A 17110-nucleotide genomic window follows, 5' to 3' on the forward strand; every position below is an offset into this window, starting at 1 on the left:
TCCAGGATCCTCAGGCTTACAGGAACACACTTAACATATGGAGCTGCTCTTTCTCTCCCCAGCCTTTGGGTAGGTGGGTTTTTTAAAATCCATCTGGAAATCTTTGAGTTGCGTTTGAAAATACATTGGTGCAAAGATTGTCTCTCTAAAGAGAAGACACTCATCATCCTTCCATTCCTAAAAAGATCTAAGGGTACTTAAATCTCCTTATTCTACCATAATACTGCAAGCAGTGAGCCCCAACAAATATAATTGGCAAACTCATAGGGCAGGCAGTGTATTCTTGCTGATATTGAGGTGGTTTTCCCCCTTTAGCAAAGGATATTTAAGAACAGGAGCAAAAGAGTAAAAAGCTGGGATGCTTTATGAGATGCAGTTGTGGGAAAATGGGGGAGAAGTGTAGTTAAAACTTTGTGGTTCTGAAATAAGCAGTTAAAGGTAGTCATGTCCAATGCTGTCTTTAAATAAAATACGAGTAAATCTTAAGTGAGACTGTTAAATTTGTGAAACAGAACATGGACATGGAATTAATTGAAATTTAATTTAATTTTGTGGTAAAATTCTTGACAAATTGGTTGTTTGAACTGTTTTTTTCAGGCTACTTGTAGAAAAAGAAAATTATGTAAGAAAGCCATTCTAAGTGTCAGACTTCTTTGAGAAGGGTTTTGTGAGGAATGTTTTCATTAGTTATATCCAGTGACAAACTTATAGGGTTAATTTCCAAGTGACCCCTTCTGATCTGAAATATGTTGTGTATTAACTGCTGTGGTCTCTATATTGTCACTAAAAAAACTTTGCACAAAATACAAAGGCAGATAAGTAAAATGTCCCAGGACTTTTCCAGAACATTTGAAGCAGGCTTCCAGAAATTCTACCTTTTCCCTTTTGTTGTGAGAAAGTCAGGGGCAAGCAGTGCTCTGCTCTGAGTGCAGCCTCAGAGCACCACCCCCTGAGATGCCCTGGGGGAATGTCTGCTTGAAGGGATGAGTTTGTACTGGTTCTTCAAATCTGCAGAGAGAATTCAGTCATCCTTAGGGTGCCTGATATGGCTTGGTGTGAGGTGGAGAGAGGGGAAGGTGCTGCATTAGGCTGTCAGGGAACCAGTGAATTTCTTCTGCTTTCAGAAGGGTTGTGGGACAAGGGCAGGAATGGGATGTGCTGGTATAGGAGTCTTCAAGAGGAAGGGAAACCCTGTCAGTTAGCTCTGACATGCTAAAGAATTTAGAGAAGGGATCTTTAATCTCCCAAATGCTTCTTTGTGTGTCTCTTCTCACCAGGAGTAGAAGAACCCAGTCTTTCACTGGTGGCTGCTGCAGTATCCCTGCCTTGCTTCGTGGTGTAGCTTCAGCACCTACTGCTTGGAGCAGAGGCTGTGTTAGGACAGTGTTCTGGTGCTGCTGGTAAGAGCAGGTAGAGAAGAGCAAAGCAGTTGCCTGTGACTGATCAGAGAATGGTTAATCCATGGGCTGTGTTAGTATCAGAGCAGTGTGTGTCTTTTTGTCTTGACTGAGAAGGAGACCAGAGCTTGAGTTTTATTATTGTGTATGTGTTAGAAAAGTTAAAACCTAGAGCATCTTCATTTGAAGCAAGCATCCCAAATGCTGTAGTTCAACTATTGTCCTTAACTTCCTAAGAGGTCAGAGCATGCTGCTGCTCTTCCTTTTCTCTTCCCCTTCAAAAATCAAACTGCTTATAAGTAATCATGATAGGGGAAAATAGACATCAAAGAGTTTATTTTTAAAAAAGGGCAAATATTGTGCTGACTGGTTTCCTCCATCTTTCCACTTCTCCTCTCCATTCCGATGGTTCCTGGTCTCTTGGTCACGTGGAGCAATGTTGTCTAATGGTTGTTTCCCTCGATTCTTTTCCCAAGACAAGCAAAACGGCTTCTGGGGCAGATTGTAGATCGCTGTCGCAACGGACCTGGTTTTCACAACGATGTTGATGGCAACAGTACCATTCAGGAGATTTTGATCCCGGCATCCAAAGTGGGTCTAGTCATCGGCAAAGGAGGTGAAACAATAAAACAGTTGCAGGTGCGCAAGATGCATTTCCTTGAGGGCTCTCTTCCCTACTGCAGCTTCTCTAGATCCACTGGAACGGGCTGAAATGGAGAGCCTTGAATGCTCTAACCTTCTCCAGCAGGGACTACTCTTCTGCCTTCGGGGATTGGACTCAAATCCAATCTCGTGTTACAAAATCAGTGTGGCCCCAGCTACACAAGTAGTGGAGTTTTGCCAGAACTGCGACAGAAACCCTTGTGCTGTAGATAACACTTGGTGTGTGCTGTTCAGGAGGGGATCCCTGTAGCCAAGGAAGGGCCATGTCTGCTCTGCTCTGCAGTATTTTAATGCCAGCCACGCTCTTGTAGAGTGCTCTGCTTCTCTTTTGTTGCTGGTCTGTGGTAAAGCTGCCATATGTCATCTTTTTTTCTCATCCCACCCCTTTCTAATTAAGTGTTGTGTTATGTATAAACTGTGTTCCTGGACGTTCTTTATTCCTCCATCTGGTACAAGTTTTTAAAGAATAGAAGGTTATAGCAAAACACCTAGGGTCAAAAATGGAGGGGTTTTGAGTGCCCTTATTAGACCTCTGTCATATAGTTTGGAGGCTGGTCACTTAATAACTGTTACATGCAGACAGCTACACATTTTGGAAAGGGCTGGAAAGTCAGCAGTTGAGGTGGAGAGGGTTGTTCTTGCAAGGATTTCAGCTATTTGAGAACCTCAGGAGCAGTGTGGTTTCTGGCAGTCCTTTACACTCTAGGACTGTTCCTGAATTTGTGCATTCTGTAGCGGTGCTGGTTTGACCTTCATAATGTTTAATAACCAAAATCTAGTCCCTTGTTTTAGGGACTCTGCTTAGAAAATTGCTCTGTGCTTTTTCTTCAGGAGCGAACAGGTGTGAAAATGATTATGATCCAAGATGGTCCTTTGCCTACTGGAGCGGATAAACCTCTCCGTATTACTGGAGATGCATTTAAAGTACAGGTATGTAACAAAAGCAAACTGGTTCCCCAAGAGAACTGAGGAGAAATTCAAACCTGACTGTATTTGTGAGCACCTAATGGAGTCAAATCCAACTGTAAATGTAATAATCTTTCCTGGCTTTGTTTGTTCTGTAAGGTTGAGTAGAGCAAGTTAAAACAGCAGAGTTTGTTTTACAGCATGACTTAGGAGCTGTCACTCCATAAATACTCCACATGGGTAGGAGTAGAGATGAGGGGGAGGGTTTGGAGAAAGTAGTTTTGAAATGCTTTCCAGTATGTGACAAAAAATCAAAGAGAGCTCTGTGTCACTCAAGCAAATGGGTTCTTAGTGACTGAATCACGTTTGAGACAGCAAACCTTTCACAAAATTACCTCAGACAGCCAATCGACGCAGGTAATTAAAAACCAATCCCACAACAACTCCTGAAACCAAGGGGTTTGCTTAGTATTGGTGCCTCAGTCTCCTTGTGCCAGGGTTCTGCAGATGTGGATGTACCTGTGGTTTGGAGAAAATCCCCATCAGCTGCAGACTGGGGGATTGCAGTGTGATGGGAGCACCTGAATTAGAGCATTAAAGTTCAGCCACAGCCTGTTCCACTTCTCAGCAAGTGCCTTTCATAACTTGCTAAGTACTTAAATCTAGCTTAGCATTCCTGTCTCCAATAGAAGTTCTGTTTCATAGGATCTCCCTAATCATAAATTACTGCAACACTTGATGTTGCTCAGGCATAGTGTTCGTGTAGTATTTTTCAAAGCTCTTATTGCAAGTTTTAGAGTTTTGGTTTTTTTTTTCCCTCTGAAATTCTTACTGTGGAGGTATCACTGTGCAAAAGGAGTTTAAAGACAGTCTGGCTACTTCTAACTAAATCATACTCTCAGTGCTGCCACTTCCCAGGTGGCTTCTGCTGTGCAAGATTTGCTGTTGTCACATCTTCCATTCAAGGAAACATGGAGACTGCACAGGCTGGAAGATCTTTGAGGCACTTAAGGCTGAGCACACTCAGGAAGTGTTTAAGAAGTGTGATGAATCCTTGGGTTTGGTGGGATTCTGTGGATGCTATAACAGTGTTTCTTAACTTCCTCAAATCCTTCTGAAATGTCTCCATCACCCATATTTCTGTCTTGGCATCTCTGAAATGTCTTTGAGTTGCTTCTTTCTGTTAAAAATACTTTGAGGACTTTGGGAAATATGTAAAAATAAAAGGAGAGAGATTCACCACTGTCCTCAAGCTTGGAAATAGAACCAAGTTGTCAAAAGCTTGACTGGTTGTAGAGAGAAACAAATGCTGGGGTTTGACATGCAGGCTTTTTTTATTTTATTGGTGAATACTGTTGGCTAGTTTCCAGGGTAGACTTTCACTAGCTGAGCTTGTGAATGGCCTTGAGTGCTGTCAGTAGGTAGGAAAAATATCCATTTGTCTCAGAAAATGTCTTGCTGGATTGCTGCAGACTTGGGTTTAACTTCTTAGGGTCAGTAAGCTCAGTGGTGCCCAGCAGCCTCTTTGGTATGTGCTCTGTAGCTCTTGGTGGGCATGACCTCTGCCAGCTTCTACCTTATTGTATTGGTGTCAGTTCTGTCACTAGGAAAGGGCATCCACTTCCAAAGATATTTTAAAAGTTAAAGGACCTTTTTTAAAAAAATGGAGGAGGCAATTGCACCCAAGAAACTGCCACCTTGTGTACCTGGCAGGTTTTGTCAGACATAGAAGATGCCATCAAGAACAGACTGTGGTAAAAGAAATCCTAAACCAGGCTGCTGTTCCTGTCAGCAGATGGAGACCCTCCTGCCTGAAGCCTGACCATTCCCCATGTTGAGGCCCTGACACCAGGAGGGCAAGCAGAAGAATTTGAAGCTAACTGTAACTTCTTTCCCCATGTAGCAAGCGAGGGAAATGGTACTGGAGATCATCCGAGAGAAAGATCAGGCAGACTTCCGAGGCGTGCGCAGTGATTTCAGTGCTAGAATGGGAGGAGGCAGCATAGAGGTACGTTTGCTTCTCAGTGCTCTGCTAACCTCCCTGTGGGATGGGTCCTGGGGGGAGTCATCCAACTGCACTTGTAACCTGTAAGCTTTTTTTTTAAATGTGTTGTGTTCTGTTTTTGCCAGAAGAATTGAGTCTGGCTCTGCAAAGAGGAGGAGTTCTCGTGGACTCCCAGATGGCACTTTATAATTGAAGCTGCATTCTTGTAGTGCAGAGTTCATTTAGTGGGGAAGGAATTTGTGGCCACGTGTTTGTTTTTCTCAAGAGATGCGGTTCTGTAGCCTGGAGCTGCCTAACATGGCCCACCCTCAAAGTTAAGAGCATCTCCTTGTAAAATCAGAGTCATTCAGTCTAGTTCTCTGCACTTTCATACTCCTTTGCCTTTCCCATCAGGTCTCTGTGCCCAGGTATGCTGTTGGAATTGTGATAGGAAGAAATGGAGAAATGATCAAAAAGATTCAGAATGATGCTGGAGTTAGGATTCAATTTAAACCAGGTTTGTGTGAGGATGGAGAGCCGTTGCTTTCTGACCAGTGTTCCACTTTTGGGTTCCAGCAGCCAGGCTTTCCTCATTTACAGGTGCATTGTGTCTCTTTCTGAAACCCATTTAAACGTGATGTGCTGCCTCCTCATGCACTTCCTGGTTTTCAGAGAGTAAGATTACGTACAGCAACATTAGATGTCACAACAGTCATGTCTTGAGTGATAAATAAAATAACAAAAATCTTTTATTTCCTGTTAAAGAATTCTCCTTCAGGACATTAAAGCCTTTGGGGATCAGGAGTTGATTAATTCTGAGTAACTTTCTCTGGGTCCTTGGCTGTCTGATCACCTATCAAAGCTGCCTTTTTTCCTCTTAAAATTATATCAGTCTCTTTCATAGCTTTTTGACATTTGAAAGTGTTTTCTTTTGAGTGTTGTTCCCTCTGCAGTGTGGGCTGGGTTTTGTCTTCTTGCAGTCCAGGGAAGAGGGGCTGAAGGTGGAGGGAAGCAGTAGCTCCTGGGATAGTTCTGTGGTGTGAAAATGCTGCCAGCAGTGTTGGTGCTGGAAGGAGGCTTTTGTTGGTGAGTGGATGTTTTCTGCTTTTAATTGAGTCTTTGCCACCTCTCTCCACAGATGATGGGATTAGTGCAGAAAGAGTCGCGCAGGTCATGGGGCTCCCGGACCGGTGTCAGCACGCAGCACACATCATCAGTGAGCTCATCCTCACGGCACAGGTGGGTCCTGCAAGTGCTCTTTGGGAATGTGGGCTGCATGGAGGGATGGAGGCCAGCTTCTGAGAAGCAGCAGTGTTCAGTTTTCCCTGGTAGGGCACACATGCTGCTGCCTGGTGCTGCTGGGTTTGAGGTTTGATTTTTTATGATGAGGTTCATTTAATGCAGTGTGAGCTAACTGAGCTGTGGGAAGGTCTTTTATTCCCAGGCCTATGAGGCATCATTATAGCTCCACATCTATCTTCTGTTTAGTTGTTAAGTTTGGAAACATTGACCTGATGGAATGGAGTCCATCAGCATCAGACAGTGACTGGGGGCTCTGCTTAGACAGCAGAGCACTGCCAGTGCTCAGTGGAGCCTCATCTTCAGCCTCCAGCCCTTTGGTCTGGTGGAGGCACAGGCAGGTGCTGACTGCTCAGGTATTGTGTCACTGTGCTCTAAGACACACCAACATTGCATTGCACAAGAGCAAGAAAGGTGAAGTACTAGGGCAGACTCTTGAAGGAGGTTGTATATTCCCTTTGCACTATGAGGAATTAAAACTTTAGGCCATTTCAGAAACCTGAGCATAATTTGTCCAACAAGGTCCATAATTTATCCATCTTGATATCTCTTCTAGCCCCAATACCTGGTTTGAATACTTGATTTTGTAACTTGCTGTAATGATTCACTTAAATATTGTGGTCTGTCATGATAACCTCTGACTGCCCATGGCATTTGCTTTTGGAAAAATCACTTACCCAAAATGGGTATGTCCTTTAAGTGCCTTTGAACTTAAAAGCTTCCTTTGGAAGTTTTGGAAAATGTGCATTTCTGCTGAGTAATTCCACCAGGGTGACACTTGAAAGGGTTGGAAAGCAACTTTTGTGTGTGTCAGTGCCAAGATCCATTGTTTGCTCTAAAGAGACCCCCATCACAAACTGAAAGTCCTTTAGTAGTTGATGCTTATTTATAGGTTTATTTCAGCAGATGTAAAGGCATGCATTTAAAAATAGAAATACCTTCCTGAATCAGGAAGGCAACCTACATTACTTGGCATCTTTCTAGAACGCTTCAAACTCTTGACTGTGAAACTGAGGTCCAGGAATATCTCAGTTCAATGCCATTGATTATGAGGGAGTTTAACTGACCTGGCTTTATTTTGTTTTTAATGAGCATTGGTGCCAGCATAAAACCACTGATGCACATGTTTTGGCTTCTCAGGAACGAGATGGCTTTGGGAACTTGGCTGTTGCCAGAGGAAGAGGTCGTGGCCGTGGGGACTGGAGTGTTGGAGCACCTGGGGGCATGCAGGAAATCACCTACACTGTTCCAGCTGACAAGTGTGGCCTTGTTATCGGCAAAGGTGGGTTTGGTGGCTCCAAATACCACATCTTGCAATCCTTCTCTCTCAGGATGGTCATGTTCTTGCTGCCTGACAACAAAGCTTTGGGGTTTTCTGTGATTGTAGTGTTTAGTGCCCGGTGAATGCAGCATAGGAATAAGCTGTTGTTGTTGTTGTCTTTGTGGTGTTCTCACTCATAATTGTGTTCTCCAGGCCCTTGTTCACAAGCTGTAAGAGAGGCTCTTAATGCAGAGCTGTCAAATAAGCTTGTTTTGTAACAAGCAGCTGGCTGAGAAAAGGCAGGTTCATTTGTGGAGTCTTTTTACAGAGAATTCGTTTGAAGGACAGTTTATCAGGGATAAGCAGAGCAGTCATTTCATGGTGCTGGATTTCTGTGAGAGCTCTGTGAGGAAATGGAAGGTCTCTGGGTGTGCTAATAGCAGGAGCTGCTTCCAGCCCTTGAAGTGTGTGATGAATGAAGTGAAGCAGGAGGATTTCTCTGCCTCTGCTGGCACCTGACCTGGCACAGAAGCCTGGTGCACCTTGTGCCACTTGGCTGAGTGTGTTCACTGCCATGGAGGCCCCTTGGCTGCTTGGTCAGTGGATTTCTCCATGCTCAGGGGATGGATGAGGAGCCATCCTCTCAATCAGAACACCCCTGGTGTTGACTATGAAACTGAGCACCAGCAGCAGGCTCTGTTTGTCACAGAGCAGGAGCTGCACGTGGGGCAGTGGCAGGACTCAAGGTAGAGCCAGGAGCAGACAAGCTCTGTAGCTCTGAACTGCTGGGATGTGTCTGAGCTCATGCACTGACCTATCTAAGGCAGTGTTTCATTTTTCTATCTGCTTATTTCAGAAAGAATGACATATGCCTGAACTGATGTTTAAGTAATCACAGCTGGCTTTCAGCCTCAGCAGAGAATAGAAGAGGAATAGATAAGCTACAGCAGAAAAGGAGGCAGAGGCTTGAGGGCATTGGGCCAAGTTTCAGTGGCTTTGAGTGTTCCTGGCAGGAGGGAGCTTGTGGTGAGACTTGACGTGGCCTCTCTTCCCTCCTGCACATCCCTGCTGTTCCCTGCCACGGGCTGTCCCCACAGCACCCTGAACTCCTGCCCTGTTGGATGACCAGGGACATGGGCAGGTCAGCCCTGTAGCTGCATTTGTTTTCAGATGTTTTTTGCCACAAGCCTGTTCACAAACCTGAAAACTTTTTTTTTCAGTATGAAAAACCACCTGCTTTCCCCATTATGCAGAAATTGCAGTGATTATGCTTGTCCTCACTGACCAGTCCAGTTGGCCAAAAGATCAAGCAAAGTAAATTTTAAGCCCACGAGTGAGACTTACATGTACAGAAAAATCAAATTATAATGAAACTTTATTGCTGTATCCATTAGTCATCTTTAATAAAGGATCAGAAAAGGTCACTTGTTGTTCAGCAGTGCACTGAAGTGGAGCATTTGTGACTACAGAGAGCACTGTGTGCTGAAAAGATAAATGCAGGTAGTGCAGTGAATGTCCCAGCATTCAAGTGCAAGGCCTGGCACAGCCTCACTGGGGGGTGAAGGGTGGCTTTTTACCTTTGTTTCCACAACAGCAAAATAGGGATTCTTGCTTGGCCAGATCAGAAGCTTTCTGGAGTGACTAATTACTAGTTGTATGGTGATTTGAGTGCTGGTAGCATTGTAATACCACCTTGTAATCGGTGTTCTCACAGTGCCTGTGCTCTTAGGCTGCTGCAGCCTTCACTTTTGTCAAGTGAGTGATGGCTGTAGCATTGCCTTTTGGGGTCTGGACCAGCATGGATGTGCTGCACTCTCCACACATTGATGCAAGACAGGCAGTTCTTATTTCCACACCCTGCTGCCTGTGGGGCAGTGCAGGGCAGAGGGGATCTTAGTGAGGCTTTCTTAACTGTGACCAATTACAAAACCTTTGCACTCCCTGACAGTTTCTGAGCAGTTTCCAGCTGTTGGGTGTGAGTACAGGAAAGGGCTGTTGGCTTTCTCTGTAAAATCTGGCTGAGGGCTGTGGGCAATCAGCTTGGTCTTGACATCAGCACCCAAGCAAAGAGTGCTGACCCAAGCGCCCTGAGCACCCAGGTGTGGTGTGTGTGGTCTGACCTGGTAAGCACTCGAGAACCTGGCAAAAAAGGGAGGCTGGGAAGTCTCTCAGCTCAATCCTGCAGCATTCACGACTGAAGACCTGATGCCTTTTTCTTGTGACCATCTCAGCTTGGGAGTGTGAGCTTTTAGGAGTTGGCCTGCAGCTCCTGCGCATGGCTTTTCCCCCTGAAGGGTGGGAAGATGCAGCTTTGCTTTCCCAAAGGCCCTGAGGAAGGGTGGAGGCGAGCACCATACACATGTCAAAGTCTGTCTGTGTTTGGTGGTGCTTGGAAACAGCCTCTGACTGCCTGGGCCCCCCTGGATTTCCATGATAAATACAGCAATCCTGACAGAAACCGCGCCCGGCCTGGCTCTTGTCAGGCCGGCCTTTGAGCAGGTTTGATTAATTGCTTTAGGATTTCACATCCAGCCGGGAGGGAGGCCGCTCCTGGCTCGCTCCTGCCCCCCATCAGGTGGAAGAATGGAGGGGATGAATGCTCTATAGGCAGGCACCATGTGCCCAGCAGTCGCCTCGCCGTGGGGAGGAGATTCCTTCCGGCACCGCGGCTGCGTCACGGCGTTTCCATCCTCTGGAGGGTGGCTTGGCTGGAGGGAGCACTTCCACCTGTACCAGGCTGCAGGGGGAAGAGCACAAGGGCAACGAGTCCTTCTGGAGTCTCCCACCAAACCTGGAAAGGCAGCTGACTTGTGCTGTGTAGTGTAGAGGAGCTGCTGTAGAAACAGGCCCAACAACCACGGGCTTGGTGCTGAATGCTAAATGGGGCAATGATTTGAAATCTGTATTCTCCTTGCTTCCAGTTTGAGAATGCTTCGATTTTTAATCCCCTTTTGGAAGGAGAAACTAGTCTGCAGTGCAAGTAGCAACCTCTGGTTGTGCCTCTGTCACCCAGTAAAGAAGTTGTGCCACTCCTTCAAATTGTGTTGCCTGAAAGGGTTCTCTGTTTTCACTGAGCAGATGAAATGGCTGTTGATTCAGATCTCACCTCGATATGTAAAAAACAGAGCTTGAAACAAATCTGCATCAGACAAAAGCATGACACAAAAAAAAAAACTTCTTGGTTTTGAAACTTCATCTTGCTCCTTTCCCATGCTTGACTGAAAGTAAGTGGGTTGGCTTTTGGCTGCACAGTACAATCCCTGTTGTCTGCCCAGGGATGTGACATGATTATCTTTTGTTAAATGCGTCTTCAAAAATTCATTTAGAAAGAGTTAATTGCCCTTTGGCAACTTTTCCTCCTCCCTTCCCCAAGAAGGCTTTAAAATGTTAAAAAGGTCACGAGTCCATTACAATGAAATGAACAAGTGTCTGCAACATCCACAGTTTGTTTTGAAATTGTGCTGGATGTATAGAGATGGAAATGTGAGCAAAATTGAGGCATTTCTTTTTGGAGGCTCTTTTTAATGAAAACCAAACAAAAATCCCTGGTTAGTTTCCTTTGCTCTCTGTGCTGCTTGCTGTCTATCCTTTGAGCTGGCAACTTTTTGGTTTGTGATTTTAAAACTTGTAAAACCCCTTCCTTCCCCACACCCTTTAATTTCTCCAGTTGAGTGGAGCTGCTCTGTAAGTTGTGTGAGCTTCCAAAAGAAGAATTGAACCATTGTAACATTGGCTGAGGCTTTTGTTAAGCAAATTTCATGAAGAGACCAGGACCTAGCAGGTCTTGAGGAAATCAGATCCACTTTGACTGACCCTGCTGCATCCTGCTGGAAGCACTCCTGTGCTCTTGTGCATCCAGATGGCAAACGAGCCAGACATGTTCACTGCATGCACAGCTAACTCTGAAATAGCAGGAGACAGCCTGAAATCGTGGAGGGATGTGTGGCTGCAGGGTGAATAGCAAACTCTGTAAGCAGAGGCTGCTCTAAGGCAACAACCTGTCAAACAGCTCATGTTTGGGAGAAAGCTTAGGCTTTGTTATGTGGCTGGTGGCTTTTTGCCTTAGTGATGGAAAAAAGAAGAAAAACCAGCATGTTTAGATTGCAGGTGACCTTCATTTCATTTCCTAGAGGATTTGAACAGCTGTGCAAAAGCAATGGAATTCAGTCAGTGTAGGTTTTGCATCTGTGTTGTCAAAGTGTATCCCAGTCATGCTGCATCTTGGTGGGACCCTGGCAGTGGGCACTTAGCAGGGCTTTTGTGTTCTTTAAGCAGCATCATCCATGACCCCAAAAACTGTTAGAGTAGCTCAAGGTTTCAGGTTGTGCTTGTGAAGTAGATTAAAGGAGCAGCATGAGCTCAGGTACTGCAGTTTCTTTTGCCATCCTCAGCCCACCTCTCCTGAGGCACACAAAAAGTGCCTGAAGCTGTAATCCATTCCCAGGACCTGACTTTGATATGATTTTATGGAGAAAAATGCTGAATATCCCTCCTAATGTCTTGGCTTTCTTCTCCTCAGGTGGTGAGAACATCAAGAGCATAAATCAGCAGTCAGGAGCACACGTGGAGCTGCAGAGAAACCCACCCCCAAACACAGACCCTGGTGTAAGAATATTCACAATCAGAGGGGTCCCCCAGCAAATCGAGCTCGCTAGACATCTCATAGATGAGAAAGTTGGTGTAAGTTCCATCCCTGCTCTCTTGCTCTGTCCCTTTCAGACTTGCTGTTGTCACTCTTGGGTACAAGTAGGCCTGGACTCACAGGATGGCACAGAATGCACGTGCTTGCATTGTTCAGCTTCAGAACCATTTGCCTCTTAGCAGCTGGCTTGAACTGGATGGCCCTCCAGCATCCATTTGGTTAATTTTTGCTGTGGTCCCAGAAGGATTTGACTGTTGACATAATCCTGGGTAGTGTATACAGCTATATGAGAGGGAAGAACAGCAATAATAAGGTATGAAAAGGCTGTCAGAGGAGATTTTTTGAAAGGCAGACAATAGTGTCACTGTGTGAGAATGACACAGTCCTGGCAGCATCATCCTGAAAGTAAAACGTTCAACTTTCTCAGTAGGTTCAGGATGACTTATCTTACACTTAATGCAGTGCTGTGGTATTGAAGTTTAATGAAGTCATGCTGCATTACTACTGAATGAGGACACTTTGGTAAAAAAGTATGGAAAATACTGAACTGGGGCATGGCAAAGCTGAAAAGCTGCCTTCGTGCTGAATTGAGAGGAGAAGGCTTGACACCAACCTCAGGATCCACGTGTCCCAGGCTGTCTTCTCTCCTTTCTTACTACTCATAGTAGCTGCCTCCACCCTGCACTTGGAGCTGGCATTAAATATTTGTGGATTCTGTGGCAGGGTACCAGCATGGGTGGACCTGGAGGATTTGGTCAAAGTCCCTTCAGCCAAGCACCTGCTACACCTCATCAAAAGTAAGCTGCTGCATCTCCTCACCACGGGCTGGGGGAATGGCTGGGAGCTAGAAAGTGCTGGGAGAAGGGTGGAGGGCCCTGAAGGGGTGGGGTGTGAGTGGAGCCTTTTAAAGACTGAGCATTCAGAAGCAAAAGCAAGTGAGCTCAATGCTTTAAGCTTGGCTACAGGAAAGATTTCACCTGTTAAATGATGCACAGGTAGGTATTGGCATCTCCAAAATTCTTATCTCTAGTGCAGTGAGCATGGAAAGAAGCCTGAACTGCACAGAGCACGAGGAGTGCTGTTCAGTGTGATGTATCTTCACCTTGGCTTCATGAACAGACTGATTCCAAGGCAGGACATAGCAGTTCACACCTGCACAACTTTCCTTTTGCTGCCATGTTGCCTGTTTGATCAGCAGCTGCTGACTATACAGCTTCTCTTCTCTGGGCAGCTTCATGTCTGTGCCTTGGTAAGTATTTTATTGTCTACTTGAGCATGGCTTTTTGTCCTCTGCAGTGGTCCTCAGGCGTTCATGACACAGGGCTGGGGCAGCACCTACCAGACGTGGCAGCAGCCTGGACAGCAAGTCCCAAGTAAGTAGCAGGGCCTGGAGAAGGGTTGGTGTTCCCTCTGCAGTCTCTGCAAAAGGCAGGATCACCCATGAGACCACGTGTGGGAAAACAGCAGAGCAGTTTTACTGAGCAGAGCAGAAGTGTGTGGAGACACGTGGTGGTGGCTGAGCTCAGAAGGAGCTGAAGGATGTGGAAAACTTTTGCTTTTTGTGTGCTTAAGTGCTTATTGCCTCTTTCTACTCTTTGGGTAGAAACTTGGTCTCTGCTGTCTGTTCCTCTCTTTACAAAAACATTCCTGCCTCTGGCTCTCTTCTCCCAGGATCCTCCAGGCAAGCACTTTCTAACCACCCTTCTCCCTAAAAGGTGCTGAGCCTTCCCATCTTTGTTCTTGACCTTATAGTTTCTTGCTTATTTTCTTATTTAATTATTCCTTACAAGCTTTTATCACTATTCAAATTCCAGACTGATGGAGCAACAGGGGAGAGGGATGCAGGAAATGGAAGGAAGGTTAGGGAGGGCTTCTGTACTGGTCATTTCTTCCTGAAAGTCTTTTGAGTCAAAATTGAGCAGTTTGGAATGGGGAATTGCCTTTTCAGAATAATTCAAGTACTAAATGTTGGTGGTGATGCTGTAGCTGCACCATCCTGTGTCTCCAACAGCTGAGGAATGGTTTGCCTTGAACAGAGCAGATTCATGTCTGCTTGGTAATCTCAAAGCTCATGTGATGGTGATAATGTCCAAAGGACCTTTGCAGTCACAATATTTTAAGAAATACAAATTTTTAAATTGTCTGGTCTCATAAGCTAAGCACCAAAAGGTGTGTGGAGGGTTAATTTTAAAGGGGTTTAATGGCAGATCCTTTTCACTGCTAAGGCTGATTTAACAATCAAGCAGATTTTGAATTTTGGTATAAATTCCCACCCTTTGCAGTGCCTGAGGTAGAGGAATCATTGCAGGGACAATGTCTGCAGTTGCACTTGTGATTCCCTGTAACACTGATCACCTTTGAGTGTTTATGACTCATTATTGTGAATATGTGAAATTTAGAAATCTCAGTGCTGCTTTGTTAACTTGCTGCACTTCTGAAATGTGTGCTGTGGTGGCACATGGGAACCCTGCATGGGAAGTGTGTGTTAAACTCTGGATGAATCCTCCCTCTTAGCAGTTACAGCCAGAAATGATGACTTTCCCTTTGAGCTCTAGGGTCTTGGAGAAGGTCAGCAGTTGTTCTGGTTTCAGCACATTAAAATGTAGTGATGGACTTTTCTTGTGTACAGGGGTGGAATGGTATGGTACTGAAGAAGAGTATTTTCTCACTAATTTGTTTTACAGGAAAAATTGTTACTCTACTCCTTTGCTTTGCACCCCCAAGGGCTCTGAACTTTCCTGTGCTTTGGGAAGCGGAGGAGTTAGTGCAGCAGGGAAAGCTCCACAAAAATATTTAAGTTTTATCTTCCATAGATATTATTCCTTGGAATAAATGCTTACAAAACTGCATTGCTCTTTGCCTTGCAAGATGCCTTTAGAAACTCACCTTGGTAGCTTAATTTCTTCCTCACCTTCCTGAAACATCCCCTCATGCTGCCCACCAGTCCCTGGGGAGAGAAGAATCTCCCTTCCTGCAGCAGATAATGTCTCAGGCTCACCCCTCCTGGCTTTGGAGCCTGCTGTAGGAAGCACAGCCCCCTGATGACCAATAATGCAGCTCATACTCCAGTTTTGCACTGTCAGGTTCAGGTGGCTCCCAAACCCCTGGAGCTTGTCCTTCCATTGTCCTTCCCCATGTGGGTTTAGTCCCACACTGCTGCCTTTTGGAGGCAGGTGTTTTATTTCTGCAGTTGAACCTGATGGAAGATGTTGGCTCTCTAGTTCCGTGTGTGCTCAGGATGCTCCCTGTTCCTGTTTGAAGGCAGGCTGGGTGAGGAGAGAGGACACACATAAAATGCTTTAAGAACCTTCACCACTCTTCTCTGCTGCAGTGGTGCCCAGGTGCAGCTCACCAAGGTGTAGGAGGATTGTTGTAGAAATAGGTAAATACCTGATTTGCAGTTTTTAATGTGCAAACAGCCTTGTGCAGGGTCCCTGGCCTGAGTGCTGCAGCCTGTGTGTCACAGCTCTGTCAGCCCTGTCACAGCACTGCTGTCCTGGGGACAGCCTCGAGTGCCCTGCTTGTGGGAGGAGGGGCAGACCCCCACCCCCTACACATGTATTTAGATTTTAATTACTTCCCCCATCTTAAATAAATTAACTGGCTGGGGAAACATTTTGCTGTGCAATGCATTTAGCTGCGTGTCCTTTCAGCCTGCTGTGGACTGTAATTCTCCGAGAAGAAAAGGCATTGAAGGAGGTCCTTTGTTGGCATTAGCAGGTGGACAGTTGAGGCAGCCTTGACCTCTGCCAGCAAAGGTCCTGACTTGTAGCGTTGGTCAAGTCTTTTAACCCGCTTTTATGCCCCTGGACAGGACACTGCTGCCCTGTTCCCTCCACCCACTTCACACTTGCAGTGTTTTATTTTCCCCTTCCCCCACTTCAAAGCCCCCCTCGGGCCAGCATCGGGCTGGGCTGTGCACAGAGCTGGGATGGGATGGGGAGAGCTCTGCTGCACCCGTGTCCTCTGTCCCTGCTCTCTCCTTGTCCCCAGTGCTCGTGCTCCCCACTCCTGCTGTGCCTCTCTGCAGCTCTAGTGCTGTGTTTGCTGCTGGTGTGTCCTGTGGCTCACTGAGGGCTCTGTGCCTCCTGCTGGGGTCCAGGGAAGTGTGGGAAGGGCAGGGATCCTTCCTCTCTCCCTGCTGTGGCACTTGGATGTGCTGGGTTGAAGGTTCCTTAGTGCTTCAAAGACGGGGGATCTGTGCTGGGTGGAGCCCAAGGTTTGGAATCTTTGAGGAGACACTGGCACCGCTTCCCTTGGAGGAGTAGGAGCCCAGATATGACACCATGAGCCAGCTGCAGCTGTTTGGGATGTTGTGGCTGCTCTTCAGTGATGCCTGGGCTGTGTCCCCTGGGCAATGGAGCTGGCTGTACCCTGTGGCCAGTGGAGGAGGTGGCTGTACCTTGTGCAGGGCTCATGGCACCTTGAGGAGTCGACAGCTGAGTGGCTGCCCCAGAGTTGTGCAGGTCATGCTGTGGAGGCTCGTGTGTGTGCAGAGTGTGTGGAAGGACATTGCTCACAGGTCCCTCAGCTCTGCTCCACTGAGAAGACCAGGGGTGAAGGATGCAGCCCCTGAGAAATAAATTAGTGACTCAAAACATGGCCGTTCCCTTGGCAGCTCTGTGGAGGTGACAGGTCTCAGCTGTGTCAGGTGTCCCAGCTCTCCTGAGTGCAAGCAGACTGGGAGCCCAGGGTGGCTGATTGCAGGCTGGGCAGCTCCTACTACGTGCTCTGCCTTGAGCACGTCCCAGCAGGGTGACATTTGGCTTCATGCCCTTCAGCACATGAGGTGAGATCAGGAACTCCAGCTTTTCTTCAGCTTCCCCTGAACTGAAGATGCCCAACACTGTAGAAAAGTGGAAGCTGAAGTATCAAGTCTGGGCAGCTGGGGTGGACCCAGGGCCTGTCTAGTGGAGAGGTGGATGTCACTGGCTGGAAACTGTCACCTGTTCCATACT

General features: G+C 46.4%; 1 protein-coding gene across 2 annotated transcripts in view; it reads left to right on the forward strand.

Annotated features, from left to right (window-relative positions):
* Nucleotides 1-17110, forward strand: part of FUBP3 (far upstream element binding protein 3) — a 38947-nt gene that overhangs the window by 18361 nt on the left and 3476 nt on the right. For both annotated transcript variants that reach the window (XM_059486462.1, XM_059486463.1), the window contains exons 8-16: nt 1874-2036; nt 2892-2990; nt 4870-4974; nt 5365-5467; nt 6089-6189; nt 7390-7531; nt 12030-12190; nt 12876-12949; nt 13449-13525. In XM_059486462.1, coding sequence (XP_059342445.1) covers nt 1874-2036; nt 2892-2990; nt 4870-4974; nt 5365-5467; nt 6089-6189; nt 7390-7531; nt 12030-12190; nt 12876-12949; nt 13449-13525 — 1025 coding nt within the window. The remainder of the gene's footprint in view (nt 1-1873; nt 2037-2891; nt 2991-4869; nt 4975-5364; nt 5468-6088; nt 6190-7389; nt 7532-12029; nt 12191-12875; nt 12950-13448; nt 13526-17110) is intronic.

Source organism: Ammospiza nelsoni, chromosome 20 (genome assembly GCF_027579445.1).
Source record: "Ammospiza nelsoni isolate bAmmNel1 chromosome 20, bAmmNel1.pri, whole genome shotgun sequence".
NCBI lineage: Eukaryota > Metazoa > Chordata > Aves > Passeriformes > Passerellidae > Ammospiza > Ammospiza nelsoni.